This window comes from Salarias fasciatus, unplaced genomic scaffold (assembly GCF_902148845.1).
Source record: "Salarias fasciatus unplaced genomic scaffold, fSalaFa1.1, whole genome shotgun sequence".
Taxonomy (NCBI): Eukaryota; Metazoa; Chordata; class Actinopteri; order Blenniiformes; family Blenniidae; genus Salarias; species Salarias fasciatus.
The window spans coordinates 400,473-416,555 of NW_021941376.1; the positions used below are offsets into that span (position 1 = coordinate 400,473).

General features: G+C 54.5%; 1 protein-coding gene across 1 annotated transcript; it reads left to right on the forward strand.

Moving 5' to 3' along the window:
• The first annotated feature begins 12,039 nt into the window (after window positions 1-12,039).
• On the forward strand, window positions 12,040-14,355 carry LOC115385241 (potassium channel subfamily K member 3-like). The gene is made up of 2 exons (XM_030087205.1): window positions 12,040-12,338; window positions 13,469-14,355. The coding sequence occupies exons 1-2, from the start codon at window positions 12,056-12,058 to the stop codon at window positions 14,353-14,355; spliced, it is 1,170 nt and encodes a 389-aa protein (XP_029943065.1). The 5' UTR covers window positions 12,040-12,055.
• The last annotated feature ends 1,728 nt before the right edge of the window (window positions 14,356-16,083 follow it).

Below are 16,083 nucleotides of genomic sequence, written 5' to 3' on the forward strand. Positions count from 1 at the left end.
CGAGATGTGTGAAACCTGAAGAGTTTGCCCCCTATGCTTCAGCAGAACTCCATCATTTTGCTGATGCAAGCGAGTACGCTTATGGATCAGTCAGTTACCTTCTTCTGAAAAACACAGATCACAAGACCCACTGCGCTTTTGTGATGGGGAAATCTAGAGTGGCTCCTCTCAGACCACCTACCATCCCACGCATGGAGCTGACTGCTGCTACGGTAGCTGTGAAGATGGATGAAATTCTCAGAAGGGAGCTGCAAATGAATCTGGCTAAGTCAACCTTTTGGACTGACAGTACAGTTGTGTTGAAGTATCTTCAAAATGAAACAACACGTTTTTGCACTTTTGTGGCAAACAGAGTTTCTACCATTCTGAAAGGCTCAGATGTGGAGCAATGGAGACATGTTGGCACAGACAAGAATCCCGCTGACTGCGCCTCCAGAGGTCAAAAGGTCGAAGAATTTCTGAAGAACACAAGTTGGGTGTCAGGACCTGAGTTTCTGTACAGCCCAGCTGATTGCTGGCCAGAGATTTCACTGAACAAAGCAGAAATAATGCTTGATGACTCTGAGGTCAAAAGAGCCACAGTAAACGCCGTTTCTGTGGAAGCGAGTCCAACTGCATTCAAAAAATTGATCAGTCACTTTTCCTCGTGGCTGAAGCTGAAACGAAGTGTAGCATGGTTCTTGAAGCTCAAGAACTTACTTTGGTGTCTCTGTCAAAAACGCAAAGAGCTGCGTGTAACAAATAAGGAAGACAGTAGTCAACAGGAGATCCAGAGTCACATGGACAGCATCAAAAGGAGCGTTAAAAACGCACAAATTTCAGCAAAGGACTTGGATGAAGCCGAGTTTCACATCATCAGATTCTGTCAAAAGGAGAAATTCTCTGAGGAAATGTTGGTTCTGCTCAAAGGACGGAATGTAAAACATGGCAGCCATCTGTACAAGTTAAACCCTGTAATTGAAGATGGACTATTGCGAGTTGGTGGGAGACTGAGTTGGGCAGCAAACGGCCAGTCATCCTGTCTAAAGACTCTCACATTGCTCAAATCATACTTCGCACGATTCATATCGAAGCTGGGCATGCAGGTCGCAATCACATGCTTTCTGAACTGCGTCAGAAGTTTTGGATTCCCAGTGCCAACTCAGCCATTCGAAAAACTATTGGAAAGTGCGTGACTTGTCGTCGCTTACATGGAAATGCAGGAAAACAACTCATGGCTGATCTCCCAGCAGAGCGAGTGTTGCCAGATGACCCACCTTTCACAAGAGTGGGCGTGGACTATTTTGGTCCATTTCAGGTGAAGAACAGAAGAAGTCTTGTGAAAAGGTATGGAGTCATTTTTACTTGATGGCTGTACGTGCTGTACATCTTGAACTTGCGGCTTCATTGGACACAGATTCGTGCATTAATGCGCTCAGGTGGTTCATAGCACGAAGAGGGCAAGTGAAAGAAATCCGCTCAGACAATGGGACGAATTTTATTGGAGCCAACCGTGAGCTGAAAGGAGCTATTGCTGATTGGAATACCTCACAGTTTCATCTCTTCCAACAGCATGGAATCAAATGGTCATTCAACCCGCCGACTGCTTCACACCACGGGGGTGCATGGGAGCGTTTGATAAGATCAGTCAGGAAAGTGCTAAATTCCACTGTAAAAGAACAAACTTTGGATGAAGAAAGTCTTCACACTTTCCTATGTGAGGCTGAAGCAACCATCAACAGTCGCCCCCTCACGAAGGCATCAAGTGACCCGAATGACCTTGAGGCGCTGACACCAAATCATCTCTTGTTGTTGAAGACAAAGCCTTCTTTACCTCCAGGATTGTTTGACAGCAATGACATCTACACACGCCGCAGATGGAGACAAGTGCAATACATGTCTAATCTTTTCTGGAAGAGGTGGATTAAGGAATATCTTCCTCAGCTTCAGGAGCGTCAGCGGTGGGCCACAGCTTCTAGAAATTTTGCGGAAGGAGATGTGGTGCTCCTTGTAGACGACTGTGCGCCAAGAAATTCATGGATAATGGGAAAGATCATCGAGACACTTCCAGACAAGAAAGGGCTCGTTCGCAGGGTGCGAATAGAGACGAAGACGAATGTTCTCGACAGACCCATCACAAAGATCTGTCTGCTGGTGGAAGCAGAACGGGCTCGTGGTAAAGACTAAGCCCCTACGATGAGCCATGTGCTGGTAACCTCTGACTCTTTCTATCTGTAGCTATCTATCTTCTATCTTTCTTCTCTCTCTCTTTTCTTTTCTTTTCTAGGTTCGAAGAAGTGTCGCCGATGGAATTTATATAGTTTATTATATTAGTTGAAGTACAATGACCTTTAGTATGGTTAATTGGCATCTTTTGATGCATTAATTCACTGAATGTAAAGTTTTATAAAGTGAATGTTGCTTTATGTGTAGAATAGGATTTAAAAAATGTGTAATTGTTCTATGTCATTTCATTATTAGAACAATTAGGGGCCGGTAATGTAAGTGCCATATGTACATATTTATGTGAAAGATTGAGTTCATTATTTGATGTAATGGGAACAAGGAAAATTGTGTTTTGAATTCCTATTTGAATGATTATTAATAGTTTTATTTTGGAGAATTACAGCACATAATTCATGTTTTTGGAGTAATTTAAGTTGGATAAATATATTGCGCTTTTTGCTTTAAGAAGTTTGTCCTAGTTGTGACGCCGTAGTTCCGGTGCTGAGCCGCCAGGAGAGGCTGGAGTCTCACGGTTTTCTGACCGTGTCCGTGTCCGTGAACGTGACCGTAATGAGGATCGTTTAGCCCTACCATGTCGGACTAGATGGATGTAAGAAATGGAGAAGAACTTTTTGAGTTGTGGAATCTTATTTTTGTGTAAATAAACCTGTAAAAAGTTCATCGCTGGGAGCCATTTTTTCTTTGGATGAAGACACGCGTCAGCCACAGACTCCAGGATCACAATAGAGACAGGTTTTTATTGGGAAAACCTACACACTGTTCAGTTCTTTATTTTTTGGTTCATATTGTAGCTTCTGATCTGTTTCAGAAATGATTTTAATGATTCTGTTAAGTTTTGAAAGTCTCCCTGAAGTCATTGTTCAATGCAGAGAACTGTACCTGCTTCTCGGAGCAACGCCCTCTGGTCAGACAATAAATAAATTAAAAAAGTAAATAAATTAATAAATGATATTATTTACAGGAGCAATAGGAGACCCCGGGTTCTAAAATGTGGCTCTTGGTCCTGATTCGGATCATGGATTAATGAGTGCTGTGCTCATTTGAATTGAAGGACTTGCGTAAGGGGGAAGTAATGAGCAGGGTTGGGGAGTAATGGATTACATGAAAAGCATTTACATGACCAGGATACAAACAAAAAGTAACTGTAATCCATTACAGTACATAAAAAATATGTTATCTCGTTACAGGTATATCTGATAAAAACAGGGATTACTGAGCGGGACTACTTTTGAAAATCAGACGGAAATGATCAGAGTCTGGTGAAGCCAGAACGGTTGCAGAACCCAGAGACAGAGACCAGAACAGGTTCTAAAACCCGGCGCTTTTGTTTATTTGCTCTCTGAAAATCAGCATTTTGAGTGGTTCCAGTGAGACCCGGGCTCTTTTTGAAACCATCATCATCGCCCCCTGCTGGGATTTCCCTGGAACTACAGCCTTGCATGGAGGTTGGGTCTCGGCTGAGCAGAGTCCAGCAGAGTCCAGAACACGCAGAGCGGTGTGTGTTTGCTGTGTGTAGAGTCAGGTCACTGTGAGGCCTATGTCTTTATTTTTATCTTTGCTGGAGAAGTAATCTACAAGTAACTAAAAATAATCTGGTATGTTACTTTTCAATTGAACTAATTATAGTAAGTTACAGTTACTGATTTGACAAGTAACTCTTAATTGTTCCAGATTACAATTTTGAAGTAACTCTCCCAACCCTGCTGAGGAGCAGCATGCAGCCCACTGTCAGGATCAACACACATTGACTTTATAAGAACTAAACAACAGCTAAGAACCATGTTGTTGTAACCACTTCTAGATGATCCCAGAACCGCGTCTTGGTTTCCATGGAGACCAACTCCAGCTGTCTTCTCCGGAGGCGGATCGTGTCGGAGCTGCTCTAAAACAACAGGTATGTTAGAAATACATCAGGAGGTAAATATTAGCTCCAAACAGCCCGAGTCACGACACAGTGTGAGAGGTGTGCCTGCACATTGACACTGACGGCCAGAATAAGCTGAAAAAGACTCCATGGAACCACCGGCAGGCCGCCGTCAGTCGGCTCCACGGCTGGAACAGCTTCAGGTGAGACTGGGGAGGCCGGTCCGGGAGCGACAGAGCCTGACACGGGGGATGCAGGTGTGAGCGGTCTCCGGGTTGTCTCCAGGTGTGAGCGGTCTCCGGGTTGTCTCCAGGTGAGAGTGGTCTCCGGGTTGTCTCCGGGTGTGAGCGGTCTCCGGGTTGTCTCCAGGTGTGAGCGGTCTCCGGGTTGTCTCCGGGTGTGAGCGGTCTCCGGGTTGTCTTCAGGTGTGAGTGGTCTCCGGGTTGTCTCCAGGTGTGAGTGGTCTCCGGGTTGTCTCCAGGTGTGAGCGGTCTCCGGGTTGTCTCCAGGTGTGAGCGGTCTCCGGGTTGTCTCCAGGTGTGAGCGGTCTCCGGTTGTCTCCGGGTGTGAGCGGTCTCCGGGTTGTCTCCAGGTGCGAGCGGTCTCCGGGTTGTCTCCAGGTGTCTCCGGGTTGTCTCCGGGTGTGAGCGGTCTCCGGGTTGTCTCCGGGTGTGAGCGGTCTCCGGGTTGTCTCCAGGTGAGAGTGGTCTCCGGGTTGTCGCCAGGTGTGAGTGGTCTCCGGGTTGTCTCCAGGTGTGAGTGGTCTCCGGGTTGTCTCCGTGTCTCCCAGCTCTCAGTGTTGATGTCCAGAGCTTTCATGTCTCGCTTGCAGACGTCCTTGTAGCGCAGCTTGGGTCGCCAGCAGGTCTTGTGCCAGACGCTAGCTCACCGTACAAGACGTTTTTAGGGATTTGGTCGTCTTCCATCCGGCGAACATGGCCGAGCCTTCGCTATCTGAGCAGCGTGTACGTTGTGGGGAGGCCGGCTGTGGGAGGACCTCTACGTTTGGCACCTTGTCGCTCTGCCTGATGCTGAGGATCTGGTGGAGGCAGCGCATGTGGAAACTGTTCAGCCTCTGCTCCTGCTCTGCCTCGCTGCCATTCAGCAGAGTGCTGATGATGGAGGCGTTGTACGCCGCCATCTTGGTGATGGTTGTCGGCTTGGGGTTTTCCCAGACACGTGTAGTTGCAGCCTTCCTGATGCGCTGGTTGACTTCCGCCTTGAGGGACAGTTGTCGCTGATTGTGGATCCAAGGGAGGTGAACTGGTGCACAATGACTGGATCATAGTTACTGTATGTATGGTGGTGACGGGCGGTGTTTCCACGCCCTGGGCCAACACACCGGTCTTTATCAGGCTGATCGTGAGCCAGAAGTCTCTGCAGGCCTGAGAATATTTGCTCATGAGTTCCTGGAGCTCTGGCTCTGTGTGTGAGGAGACTGCAGCGTCATCAACAAGAGCAGGTTCCTGATCGTGATCTCATGAAATTTGGTCTTTGCTCTTAGCCTGGCAAGGTAGAACAGCTCCCAGTCTGATCTGGTGTACAGGTACGGGCCTGCTGTGGCTGCTTCAGGAGCCGGGAGAAGAAGATCCCAAAGAGGGCGGGCGCCAGAACGCATCTTTGTTTCACCCCGCTCTTGATGTGAATGATGAAGGGCTCGGACATGCTGCCTTCGTACTGCACTGTCGCCTTCATGCTGTCGCTGCTGCATTCTGGGTGTTTTCACTGCGCTGGCACTTCTTCTTGCTGTCTGCTGCTCTCTGCTCCTGGCTGATCGGAGTGCTTGGAGGGACTCTCTGGAGCTGAGCGCTTGTATTCAGCCGGGGCAGCTCTCTTGGATGACTGGAGTCAACTCGCTGGACGTCACATCAAACCAGTCTCAGCTCTTGAAGGTCTTCCTTCCAGATGTTGTAAAGGCTGTTTTCTGAATTGTCCCACGGTAGGAGGTCCCATTCCTCAGAGGCGGATTCGTGCGATTGTTTTGCGGACAATGTGTCCAACAGAGATTTGGCAAATTCTTCAACTTCCTGGTGGTGTCGATGCGGGGCTTCCCCTTCTGCCTGGGGTGGTGGAGTTTCCGGGGTTGAAGCTTCAGCTTGCAGCACACTAGCAAGTGGTCAGTGTCTCAGTCTGCACTAGGGGTGGGCAATATGGCCTCAAATTTACATCACAGTATAATTTTATATATTAATTTCAGCGTAACAGTCTTTTAAAGCTAGGGTTGGCGATCTGAATGAGATAAATTTTTTAAAATACTGGTTAAAATAATAATTATGACCTGATGGGAAGCAATTCATAGCGTGTTTTTAAAGTAGTTTGGGAAATATCCGCTAACTACAGCAGGATTAAAACGGGAAAAACAGTAACCAATAGTCTTGTCGGGACACCTTTTTTTAAACCAATCAAATCCCTTCGCCGTTCGACCTGCCCCCTGTGAGTACATGTCAATGGCGTGCACTGACCCTGGTTCAGTGCGCGTAGGACGGAGCGTCGTTGCAGAATGGCGGAGAAGAACGTTTGGGGCTTTACTTAGCGTTGAGTGCGCCATAACTTGGCGTAGTGCAAATAAAGAAAAACAAAGACACGAAGTGCTGAGGACAGCGGTGCTCATGCATGTAAGCGGATGTGTCCGAGCTCCCAACGGGAGCTCCTCCAATGGGGTGGGAGCTGGGCAGAGCTAGGCCGAGCCTTGGGGAGATGCTACATTCGTGCTACATATGCTAGTTTTGCAAGTTCGCCAACCCTAGCTTTAAAGGAATACTCCACCCAAAAAACGATTTGGCCTAATTTTCTACTCACCCTCATGCTGAGAAACACTCTGGAGCAGTTTTTTGATGTTTCAAATGCAGTTGGAGATGTTTGGGGACTTTCGTTGTCAACAAACAGGGACCGACAGCGCCCGAAAGAAAAAACGGTCCATAAAGTCCACAAAAACGTGCCCATTTTCCTTCATACTGCTCGTCCGCTGTAATCCAAGTGTCCTGAGCGCGTAACGTCCATAATTAATTCTTAACGAGGTCATTTAGTACATTTTAAGAGCCCAAACAGTGCGCTCTGGTACAGCTCAGGTGCATGTCTGCGCGCGCACCCTGAACTACGGAAACCCAATCTAGACAACACCAAAACAGAGCCGACAACCAACACAGACACTGACAGAACCACACATATATATAATTTTTATTTTATTTTTTTTCCCCTGACGAACCATAGTAGTGAACAGACTAGTAACTAGTAGTAACTAGTATTAACTAGTAGTAACTAGTAGTAAACTCGGGGCGTGCATCAAGAGAGGTCTGCTACAGATCACCATTAGTCTAACCACCACAAGAAGACAAGGTAACCCAGTATGTGAAGAGTGATTAAAGATCAGCGTGATCATGTGAATATGATGGTGACAGTGATGGTGATAGTGATCATGCATATATGACCTCTGACCCCTGAGAAGGCCAGAAGCAGGCCAGAGAGGCCCTCAGAGCCCAGACAGCCGGCGGTCATCACAGAGCCCGGATCCAAGCCGCCCCCCCAGGCAGACGCCCCCGCTCCGGTCCAGAAACGGGGCAGAGGAAAGCCCCGGCCGGGGACCCCGGCAGGAGCCGGTCCACCCCGGGCGCCGGACGCCTGGGCCGGGCAGAGCTGAGAGCCCAAGGCCGAGAGCCCAGGAGCCAACCCCCCACCCAGGCGGAGGGCCATGACCCCCCCGGGAGAACCGGCCCACACGGGCGGCTACCCACCCCAGGCCAGTACACCCCCAGCGCTCCAACCGTGTACCCCGAGATCCAGGGCATCACCCCCCCCCCCCCCCCCCCCCCCCACAACCCCCCGGCCCACCCCTCCCACCCTATCCTCTCCCACCTCACTCCCCCCCGCCCCAACCCAACACTCACACCCACTCACTCACACTGACACACACACATGCATGCGCGCGCACACACACACACACACACACACAAAACCACTCATCCCTAAACCAAACACAGCCACATTCTGACACACTCACACACGCTAGCAAGCACGTACACAAACACACACATACACACACACACGCACGCACACACGCACGCACACACACACACACACACACGCACGCACACACGCGCGCGCCCCCCCCCCCCCCCACACACACACACACACACACACACACACACACACACACACACATACACACAAAGTCAACCCTACCCCAAACACACTCACATTCCCACGTCATCCAACCGTCATGTCCTGTGGGAGACCCCCCCGGAAGGCAAGGGAACACTGAACCCCACATCCAGGACCCCCCGCCACCCACAACCGCCGCCCCCACCCCCAAACCCCACCACTGCAGACAGGTATGCACCCCCCAGAGCCAGCAGCCCCCCAAACCACAGCCGCTCCAAACCCCCGGCCTGTGGGGAAACAACAGCCCCCCCCCCGCCCCCCACCAGAAGGAATCCAGAAACGGGGGCGCAGAAGACCCCCTTGCCCCCCCCCCTCCGCCTCGTGAGTGTTGATGGAGTATATGTTGTTAGCGATTAAAATTTGAGGGTCAGTAACCACACCGTGCTACGAGTGAGGCCAAACGAGCAGTCCCATCCACCTGAACAGCCCCCCCCCCCCCCCCCCCCCCCCGACACGGCGCGCCAAGACCCCCCGACGTGTGTGTTTGTATGTATTTGGTCGTGTTAGATGACTAAGTGCAGTTAAGACTGAGAGGCGAGCCACTGAAGGGTGCAGTGATTGAGGCCACTTAGACGGCCCCCTCCACCCCCCCTCCACCCTCCACCCCCCCTCCACCCTCCACCACACCCTACCTGATAAGCCCGCCTCCCAAAGCCCTACGTGTGTGTGCATGAGAGCGGGGGGAGAGGGGGGTCCGGGGATGCCGCAGCACCCCCGTCACCCAGGAGCCCCCGGATGAAGGCCAGAGCCAGGAGCGCCCCCCCCCCCCCAGGACCAGGGCGGACAGCGACCATAGCCAGAGAGCCACCGACCCAAGAAGCACACACCCATCATGCATCAGGAGGAGTGGAGGCGAGGACAGACGGGGGGCAGCAGAAGGACCCAGACCCAGGGCCCACCGCCCCCAGACCCACCGGGGCCCCCCTACAGGACACCACACTCTCTCCTCACATACACACCTCCAATCGCCCACACATATACACCCACACATACAGACATACATACATACTTACAGATACATACCCACACACACACACATACATGCTCACAGATACATACACACTTACACATACACAGTCACACACATATACATACATATCCAGATACACACCCACACCCTCACATACACATACATACATACATACTCACACATACACACCCACACACATATACACACGCACGTACACACACACACCTTCCCCAACCCCCTAACCCCCACAGCCCCCCACCACCACCCCACCCCCCTGTCCCCCACCACCACAACCCCCCACCCCGATGCCCTGGATTCCGGGGCAGCAACCAGACCCCAGGGAATGCGCCGACCCAGGGAGCGGCAGCACGCCCGAGCCGACCGGCCCCCCAGCCAGGCCGACCCCCCCACCCCAATGGAAGGGGACAGCCCCCAGGCACCAGGGCCCAGGACACCCCGGCCACCCGGACATGAACCGGCACCCACCGACCCAGGCCCCCCGGAGCCCCCGCCTTACCACCGCCAGACAGCCCCAACAACCGGCGGCCCCCCCACCCCCAATCCAAACCAAACACGAAGACAGCCCCCAGCGAAGCAGCCCAGATCCCGACCCCAAGACAGCGCCGACCACCCGCAGCCATCAGGCCCCCCCCCACCAACAACCGACCCTCAAAGAGGAGAGGCCCCCCCCACCAACAACCGACCCTCAAAGAGGAGAGGCCCTCATCCTCCCCTGACATGAAGTGGTGGAGCTGATCACAGGGGACCAGAGGGAACCAGATATGAATACGAAACCCATTGAACTCAATAGAAAGCAGCAAAACAGTAAAACAGTAAAAACCATATTTTTATAATAAAAAAAACTGGTCATAAATACATAATCATTTCTTCAACCCGTCCGCCTTGTTCAAAAAAGAAGCTTGATTTGACAGAGACCCGCCCAACCTGGCAACACAGAGCCGCTCCGAGTGTTTGGAGTCGTTTGACTTTCCTGCAGGAGAAGAACAAACCGTTCATTCTTCTAAAGCGTAGAATGACTACATGACTGTTTGCTCTGTTTTCTACCAGAAGAAGTAAAAAAATAGAATATTAAGGCAAAAAACACGACACGGATTTTATTTTGAAATCACTTATTTTGGAACAAGTATTGCGTTTCTTTCTGGCGCCCGACTTGCTTCTGTCTGAATTGACGTGGTAGGAGTCCGGCATGCCGAGAAATAGGATCCATGTGGAAAGATTCTGGAGCTCCGCAAGGCCTCTGTAGCCAGACTGGATCCGGACCGGAACCGGACTGCAGCCGGACCGCAGCCGGACTGGAGCCGGACTGGAGCCGGACCGCAGCCGGACTGGAGCCGGACCGGATCTGGACCGCAGCCGGACCGGAACCGGACCGCAGCCGGACTGGATCCGGACTGGAGCCGGACCGCAGCCGGACTGGAGCCGGACCGGATCTGGACCGCAGCCGGACCGGAACCGGACCGCAGCCGGACTGGAGCCGGACCGGATCTGGACCGCAGCCGGACTGGAGCCGGACCGGATCTGGACCGCAGCCGGACCGCAGCCAGTGTGAATCTGGCCTTGTCAGCACAGGCAGCGTCCGCCCAGTGCCGCTCCTGGCCGAGACAACCTCAGAACCAAGGAACTGTTGAAGAGTTGTGCATGGAAGCACAAACATGTCTAAAGAAAAGAGTCAAGATTTTAGAGATCATGTCTTTTCAGAGGAGTAACCTGCATCCGGAGAACATACAGGGCCACACATGCTCCAGGAAAAGCGAGAGGGAAAAAAATCTGTTTCAGACCAATAAAATGATTCTATAAAAAACAAAAGCTGTTGAAGACGAACATAAGGGACAGAAGTCGTCGCTCTGAGCAGCGTGTTTCAGAATGCAGCTGAGACGTCTCTGGAGGTACTCTTGTGGAGGCAGGGTTGGCTCCGCCCCCGCTGCTCGGCGCTGCGCCCCCTGCTGGTCCCGCCCCGCCTCTCCGCCTGCGGGGTTGAACCGCGTTTCTTTTCTGCGAGAATCTAAATTTAACTCGGTGACAAACCGTCCAAATGGAGAAGCCGCCCGGCCGTGCTGTGGGGGAGGGGGAGGAGGGGGGGGGGGGGGGGGGGGAGGTGGTGCTGAGAGGACAGCTCCGTCTCCAAACTCCGCTCTGTTGGACTGAGAGTCTTCAGGAGAAGGAAGAGCAGAGAGCAGCTCCTCCTGCTCCTCTTCCTCCTCCTCTCTCTCCTCCTCTACCTCCTCCTCCTCTCTTTTCTCCTCCTCCTCCTCTTCCTCCTCCTCTTCATCCTCCTCTCTCTCCTCCTCCTCCTCCTGCTCTTCCTCCTCCTCTTCCTCCTCCTCCTCTTCCTCCTCCACCTCCTCCTCCTCTCTCTCCTCCTCCTCTCTCTCCTCCTCCTCCTCTCTCTCCTCCTCCTCTCTCTCCTCCTCCTCCTCCTCCTCTCTCTCCTCCTCCTCCTCCTCCTCTCTCTCCTCCTCCCCTCTCTCCCCCTCCTCCTGCTCCTCCTCCTCCTCCTCCTCCTCTCTCTCCTCCTCCTCCTCTCTCTCCTCCTCCTCCTCCACCTCCTCCTCTCTCTCCTCCTCCTCTCTCTCCTCCTCCTCCTCCTCCCCTCTCTCCTCCTCCTCCTCCTCCTCTCTCTCCTCCTCCTCTCTCTCCTCCTCCTCCTCCTCCTCTCTCTCCTCCTCCTCTCTCTCCTCCTCCTCCTCCTCCCCTCTCTCCTCCTCCTCTCTCTCCTCCTCTCTCTCCTCCTCCTCCTCCTCCTCCTCCACCTCCTCCCCTCTCTCCTCCTCCTCTCTCTCCTCCTCCTCCTCCTCCTCCTGCTCCTCCTCCTCAGCATGGAGAGGCAGACCTCCCGGACTCTGGCCCTCATCCTCAGTATCCTCACCTACCTGGTGGTTGGAGCCGCCGTCTTTGAGACTCTGGAGTCCAAACAGGAGAAGAGCCAGAAGAGGAAGCTGGACTCCAGGAAGAACCTTCTCCTGCGGAACCTGAACCTGACCAAGGAGAACTACCAGGACCTGGAGCTCCTGGTCCTGCAGCTCAAGCCTCACAAAGCGGGAGTGCAGTGGAGGTTCGCCGGCTCATTCTACTTCGCCATCACTGTGATCACCACCATAGGTGAGGCGCACTCACTGCACAGCTGGATCACAGCTGGATCACAGCTGGATCACAGCTGGATCACAGCTGGATCACAGCTGATACACAGCTGATACACAGCTGGATCACAGCTGGATCACAGCTGGATCACAGCTGATACACAGCTGATGCACAGCTGGATCACAGCTGGATCACAGCTGGATCACAGCTGGATCACAGCTGGCTGGTTTTCTTTCAGTTGACTGAGGAAGAAAATCACTTGAGGAGAGAAGCAGTAAGTCAGATCTGGTCCTGGTTCATGTTGGACTCCAGCAGGACTGAACTTTGTCACCGGTTCTGTTCAGAATCTTTATGGACAGAATTTCTAGATGCAGTCAGGAGCTGGAGGGGGTCTGGTTCAGAGACCAGGAGCTGGAGGGGGTCTGGTTCAGGGACCAGGAGCTGGAGGGGGTCTGGTTCAGGGACCAGGAGCTGGAGGGGGTCTGGTTCAGAGACCAGGAGCTGGAGGGGGTCTGGTTCAGGGACCAGGAGCTGGAGGGGGTCTGGTTCAGGGACCAGGAGCTGGAGGGGGTCTGGTTCAGGGACCACAGGATCTCCTCTCTGCTCTTTGCAGATGATGTTGTCCTGTTGGCTCCATGGAACCTGGACCATCATGCATTGGGGTGGTTTGCAGCCGAGTATGAAACAATGGGGATGAGGATCAGTACCTCCAGATCCCAGGCCCTGGTCCTGGACCAGAAGAAGGTGGTCTGTCCTCTCCAGGTCGGTGGAGGACCTGGACACCTCCCTGGAGAAGAGTTCTGGGATTGTCCCACCAGGAGGAGGACCCAGGGAAGACCAGGACACTCTGGAGAGACTATGTCTCTGGGCTGGACTGGGAACACCTTGAGATCCTCCCAGAGGAACTGGAGTAAGTTTTTGGGGACAGGAAGTCTGGGGACAGGAAGTCTGGGGACAGGAAGTCTGGGGACAGGAAGTCTGGGCATCCCTGCTGAGACTGCTGCCCCCATGGCCCGGTCTGGATAAGCGATAGAAAATGGAAGGATGGATGTGATTCCTGTGATCCATGTGATCCGTGTGATCCATGTGATCCATGTGATCCGTGAGGAGCCGCCCTCAGAGACATGTGACCTTGTCATGTTGTTGCCTAGGTTACGGCCACGCGGCGCCCAGCACCGACTCGGGGAAGGTGTTCTGCATGTTCTACGCCGTGCTGGGGATCCCGCTGACGCTGGTCATGTTCCAGAGCCTGGGCGAGCGGATCAACAGCCTGGTCCGGGTCCTGCTGCGCCGGGCCAAGCGCTGCCTGGGCCTGCGGCGCACCGCCGTGTCCATGGCCAACATGGTGGCGGTGGGCTTCTTCTCCTGCGTGGCCACGCTGTGCGCCGGCGCCGCCTTCTTCTCCCACAGCGAGGGGTGGAGCTTCCTGCACGCCTTCTACTACTGCTTCATCACGCTCACCACCATCGGCTTCGGCGACTACGTGGCGCTGCAGAAGGACGACGCCCTGACGAAGGAGCCGCGCTACGCGGCGTTCTGCTTCGCCTACATCCTGCTGGGCCTGACGGTGATCGGCGCCTTCCTCAACCTGGTGGTGCTGCGCTTCCTGACCGCCGGCGCCGAGGACGAGCGGCGGGACGCCGAGCGGAAGGCGCCGCCGGCCGTCCCGGCGGCCCGGCCGCCACCCGTCTTCGCCTCCGTGTCCTCCGTGTCCTCTGTGTCCTCCGTGTCCTCGGCGGACGGCGCGGTGAGGGCCTCGGACCGGAGGGGGGTCTACGCCGAGGTGCTGCACTTCCAGACCGTCTGCTCCTGCCTGTGGTACCGGAGCAGGGAGGAGCTGCAGAGCTCCGCCTTCCTGCCTCAGGACCCCGCCTTCCCCGACGCCTACCGGCGGCGGAGCGGCGCCCGTCCCCCCTGGACGGAGGACGGGTCGACGGGCTGCGTCTGCGGTCCGGGTCACTGCGGCAGCATCGGCTCCGTCACCGCCGGCCTCATCCTGTCCCCCTTCAGGGCCTTCAGGAGACGCAGCTCCCTGTAGCCGGCGGGACGGCAAGTCCACGGCGGGACGGGACGTCCACGGCGGGACGGCAAGTCCACGGCGGGACGGGACAGCCACGGCGGGACGGCGAGTCCACGGCGGGACGGGACAGCCACGGCGGGACGGCGAGTCCACGGCGGGATGGGACGTCCATGGCGGGATGGCGAGTCCACGGCGGGACGGCGAGTCCATCTGCTGCCGGGCGGACGCCGCCGCTCCGCCAGGACCGGTCGGTCCACAGACGAGCTGCTTCAAGACGAACCATGAGGCTTCCATTGGCTGCTCCCCAGTGACCTCTGACCCCTGAGGAGGGTGGAGGGGGGGTTCTGTGTTGGTTCCACGGCCGTCACTCTCAGAGGAACTGAGCCACGACAGACGGAGTGACTGACGGGACTGAAGCTCCTCCCCCAAATGGCCGGGCGCCGCCTGAGTTGGTGGTGCGAGAACACAGAGAACACAGAGAACAGAGAGAACACAGAGAACACAGAGAACAGAGAACACAGAGAACACTGAGAACACAGAGAACACAGAGAACACAGAGAACACAGAACACAGAACACAGAGAACACAGAGAACAGAGAGAACACTGAGAACACAGAACACAGAGAACTCTGCTCTCCAGACAGAACACACCATTCTGAGGCTCGTCTGTGAAAATCAGGATTTTCAGTCGTAATAAAGATGAACAGAGATGAAAGTTTGAATATTTCAGTCGATTTCCTTCAAACCGCCTCAAATCTGACTGATCGGCGTGACTCTGCGACACGACGTCTCACTCTGTCTCTGAAACCTCTGCTATTTCAGCCGTGTGTGAGGACAGCCGTGTGTGAGGACAGCCGTGTGTGAGGACAGCCGTGTGTGAGGACAGCAGTGTGTGAGGACAGCCGTGTGTGAGGACAGCCGTGTGTGAGGACAGCAGTGTGTGAGGACAGCCGTGTGTGAGGACAGCCGTGTGTGAGGACAGCCGTGTGTGAGGACAGCCGTGTGTGAGGACAGCCGTGTGTGAGGACAGCAGTGTGTGAGGACAGCAGTGTGTGAGGACAGCCGTGTGTGAGGACAGCAGTGTGTGAGGACAGCAGTGTGTGAGGACAGCCGTGTGTGAGGACAGCAGTGTGTGAGGACAGCCTGTGGACGTCCTCGAGGCGGAGTGTGTCCAGATGGTCTCTCTGTGTGAAGCAGCAGCTCTCTGGAGTCGTGTCTTCACGTCGTCTCGGTCTCAGCGTCTCCGCAGGGAAACAATGAGAACATGAGGACCGCCTCGTCCTTCCTGCGTCTGGACCTGGACCTGGACCTGGGCCTGGACCTGGACCTGGACCTGGACCTGGACCTGGACCTGGATCTTTACCGTCCAGCCGTTCCATCAGGTTCATCTTCTGCCCGCAGCGTTTCTGCTTCTGGTCGTTCGGTTAAAACCGGCTCGGGTCTCCAGTCGGACGGCCGATGTTCAGTTCAGGGACTGAAACGTCTCGGTCGGAATAAAACCAGAGACCTGAAGGATTTTCTCCTCGCGAGGGGAGGAGCAGCCGTGTGATTGGCCATTTCGCGTCCTGCTCGTCTGATTGGTCGTTATTCCTGAGCGCTGTTGTTTGCGGCTCTCTGATTGGACGGAGCGGGTTTGGAGAGCTGCCGGTGGAACCTGCTGGCTCCCGGCCCCCGTCCGGCCCCCGCAGAGGGACCCGTGGAGGCAGCATCTGCCGCCTTCTGCTCCTGGCCCGGAACTGGACCCAG